The sequence below is a fragment of the Hibiscus syriacus genome, unplaced genomic scaffold (genome assembly GCF_006381635.1).
Source record: "Hibiscus syriacus cultivar Baekdansim isolate YM2019G1 unplaced genomic scaffold, ASM638163v2 tig00110830_pilon, whole genome shotgun sequence".
NCBI lineage: Eukaryota > Viridiplantae > Streptophyta > Magnoliopsida > Malvales > Malvaceae > Hibiscus > Hibiscus syriacus.
The window spans coordinates 78,750-81,974 of record NW_024062881.1 but is presented as its reverse complement, the minus strand read 5'-3'; the positions used below and the strand labels follow the sequence as shown (position 1 = coordinate 81,974).

At 33.4% G+C, this 3,225-nt stretch overlaps 1 protein-coding gene across 1 annotated transcript; it reads left to right on the top strand.

Annotated features, from left to right (window-relative positions):
- The first annotated feature begins 318 nt into the window (after nt 1-318).
- LOC120142451 (phospholipase A1-II 1-like) lies at nt 319-1,401 on the top strand. The gene is made up of 4 exons (XM_039157144.1): nt 319-352; nt 454-545; nt 751-935; nt 1,074-1,401. The coding sequence occupies exons 1-4, from the start codon at nt 319-321 to the stop codon at nt 1,399-1,401; spliced, it is 639 nt and encodes a 212-aa protein (XP_039013075.1).
- The last annotated feature ends 1,824 nt before the right edge of the window (nt 1,402-3,225 follow it).

Below are 3,225 nucleotides of genomic sequence, written 5' to 3'. Positions count from 1 at the left end.
AAATTATGATAGTATACTTTGCCATGGATGGAAAAAAATAGACTATATTTCCAAGTAAGTCATTGAGGGACATGGTATAGTTGACTTGATATCCGATTATATCATTTTAATATATGGTAACATGGTTGGAATACAGGTAAAGTGATCATATTACATCGAATATGGTTATTCATTTGCATTGTTTTAAATATCATATGATTGCCTCACTAAGTGTATACTTAGCGTGTGATGTTTTTCACGCGTAGGAAAAAGAGAAGAAAAGGAGTAAGGAGCTGAGCATGACATCAATAACCAAGGAAATATTTACAGGTAACAATGATGACGTCCTACTATGTTTTAAAAGTTCTAGCTGGTATGTATACGAGAATGAAATGTTTTTCAAGTATGGTGTGACCCATTACATCCATGCCAGCTCCGATTCCGTTCAGCCGGCATAGTTTGGATTTGTGGCAGTGACTACAGAAGAAGGAAAGGCTGTTCTTGGAAGGAGAGACATTTTGATTGCTTGGAGGGGAACCATAACTTCTTCCGAGTGGCTTAACAATGTACAAGTTATCAAAAAAATCTGCTTCGTAATTATTCGGGAGACACCGAGTCATTTGTGCACTCCGGATTCCTTTCTCTATATACGGGAACATGGTCGGATTCTGCTGACCAGAAGACGAGTGCCAGAGATCAGGTAGTAATTAATATTTATGACATGTATGTCAAGATTGAGCAGCTAATGATATTGATCTCTTGCGCATACAGGTTCGAGATGCCTTGAGAGGATTTATGAATAAATACCGAGACGAGGAAATAAGCATAACTGTTGTAGGGTTTAGTTTGGGTGGAGCACTGGCGACCCTAAATGCAATGGACATAGTAGCCAATGGATATAATATCACAAATGGTGCAAAGAAGTCACCGTTGCGGTCCTCGAGTCGGAAACGATGGTTTGAAGAATGAATTTAATAGACTCGTTGATCATCCCATCTTAGTTTTCTATGAATTACAAATGTCAATGACCCAATCCATAAGGTGCCTAAATTAGGCTACACTCATTTCGGAAATGAGTGAAAGATTAACTCCAGCAACTCACAGTATTTGAAGTGGAGGTGGTTCGGGAGTTCATCGCATGTTAGCCCAGAGTTTTTTCCGAGTTCAGATGAAATAACTATGGAGGAGGAAATGGCAATAAAAGAAGGGTTGGGTGAACATGTTAGTGCTCACAATATGGACGTGTACCTGCATGGAATTGCAGGGGTACAAGAACAATTGTCTGAATTTTGTCTTCAAGTTGACCATGATATTGCACGTATAAACAAGCATTTGGACCAACTCAAAGATTGTTGCGGAATTCCTACGGTGAGAATCGCAAAAAGATGGTTGAGAGGGACCATGACCGTTGGGTGCTCATAACACCTTAGTACCTTATATATGGAAATAAAAAGCAAATAAACTTGTATATCTTGTGTGAATGGATCTAGGAATTTAAGAAAATGTGTGTGCTTTTAACTATTACTATCCAATAGTAAAGCAAAATGAAAATACGAAATTGGTTCATTTTCTGTTGGATCTCTTTATTCTATAAGATTAATTAACACTTCATTTACTATTAAAAAAATTAACATTTCATTTAAACATCCTCAGAACGAAATTCTAAACCTAAGAGGAGCCAATATCCAAACTCTAACTCTGCAGGATTAAAACATAAAAAAAATAATGATTTAATTGATGGCAATGAACATCATTAAAATATATTTAATTATTGATCGACCCTGTAAATATGGGTTTTTTTAAGTCACGTATATGGCTTTAATAATCAAATCAAATATTAAATTGATAAGGTCTTCGATTCTTAATTAAGCTGCTTTGATCAATGAAGTAATGTTCACTATAAAATGTATATTATAGCAGTTAAAAACGGGTCGCGAGGTGCCCTGAATGCTTCTTTAACCTCGAACGGACCTAGTTTTGGATAATTTTTCGTGTGGCTTTTGTTATAGACATATGCAAAATTTTAGATTAAAATAGGAATTTATAAAATTTTAAAAAATATATAAAAATTTAAACTTTCTAAAACTACAATGACATTCATTAATCTCTCCCTCAATTCATCATTAGATGCTGTGGTTGAGCCGTTAAGAAAGCTGGTCAACAATTAGGTTTGAGATCAAATATCAGCAACTGATATTTTCAGTTTATATTTTGCATTTCACATTTATAATAAGATGAATAAGATATCTCTCAATCAAGAAATTATTAAATGAACTCAGTTCATCATGTCATTTGTTGTTCAGTCAATAAAATCTTTTCTTCTCAGAATAATTTTCAAATAATCATCAACTCCATATTTACATATAAAAAATATGAAGTTTTGCCTTGAAAAAAATAGATAAATAAATCTTATTAACTAAAACTGACGTGGTGAGCCAAACACATATAATAATTATTTCTCTTGAACATTGATATATAGGTCTTCCCAGCCCTACGATGAGCGTGGTTTGCGTTAGACAATTAAATAGAGGACGGTTATTGGACCACTGCATTAAATGGATATTTAGTTATTAAGTTGTTATATCTAGTACTATAAGTTTGTTGGGCTTAGATAATTAGAGATATATGAGTTAGAAGATTCTACAGTGTACGTTTTATACTGCAACGTATATTAAAGTGATGTATCGAAACACACCATAAGTAAATTTATTCTTATTTTGTAAATATTAAAAAGTATAGAGATTTTTTTAAATTAATCATTAATTAAAATTTAATTTTACTTTTAATAGAATTATAATTAAGTTATGATTTTTTAATTAAAAATAATAATTACTTTAAGTAAAATTAATTTTTTTTAGAATTAGAATTTATATATTATTTAAGTTAAGAATGCTATCAACAATAGTCACCGCTGCAGACGTTAACTTGCCAGAAAACACGCCGAAAATTTGTCGGAAAATATTATATCACAAACGGAAGCATTAATGCCTTTGATGATGGCCAACTACGACAACAATTCTCTGACGATGGCCAACTACGACCGTAGACAAATAGATATATCAACCCCTAAGAATCAAACCAACAACTCCACCACAACAGTAAACCAATGGTTGAAGAGGACAATATTGGGTCCCCTAGAATTTGATTTCGACTACGGTGGCACTGTAACACCCTAAATTCGATTAGGCCTAAAATGCCACACTAGGCTACCAAGGCAACCCTCAAAACCTATTCATTTTCTTTTCA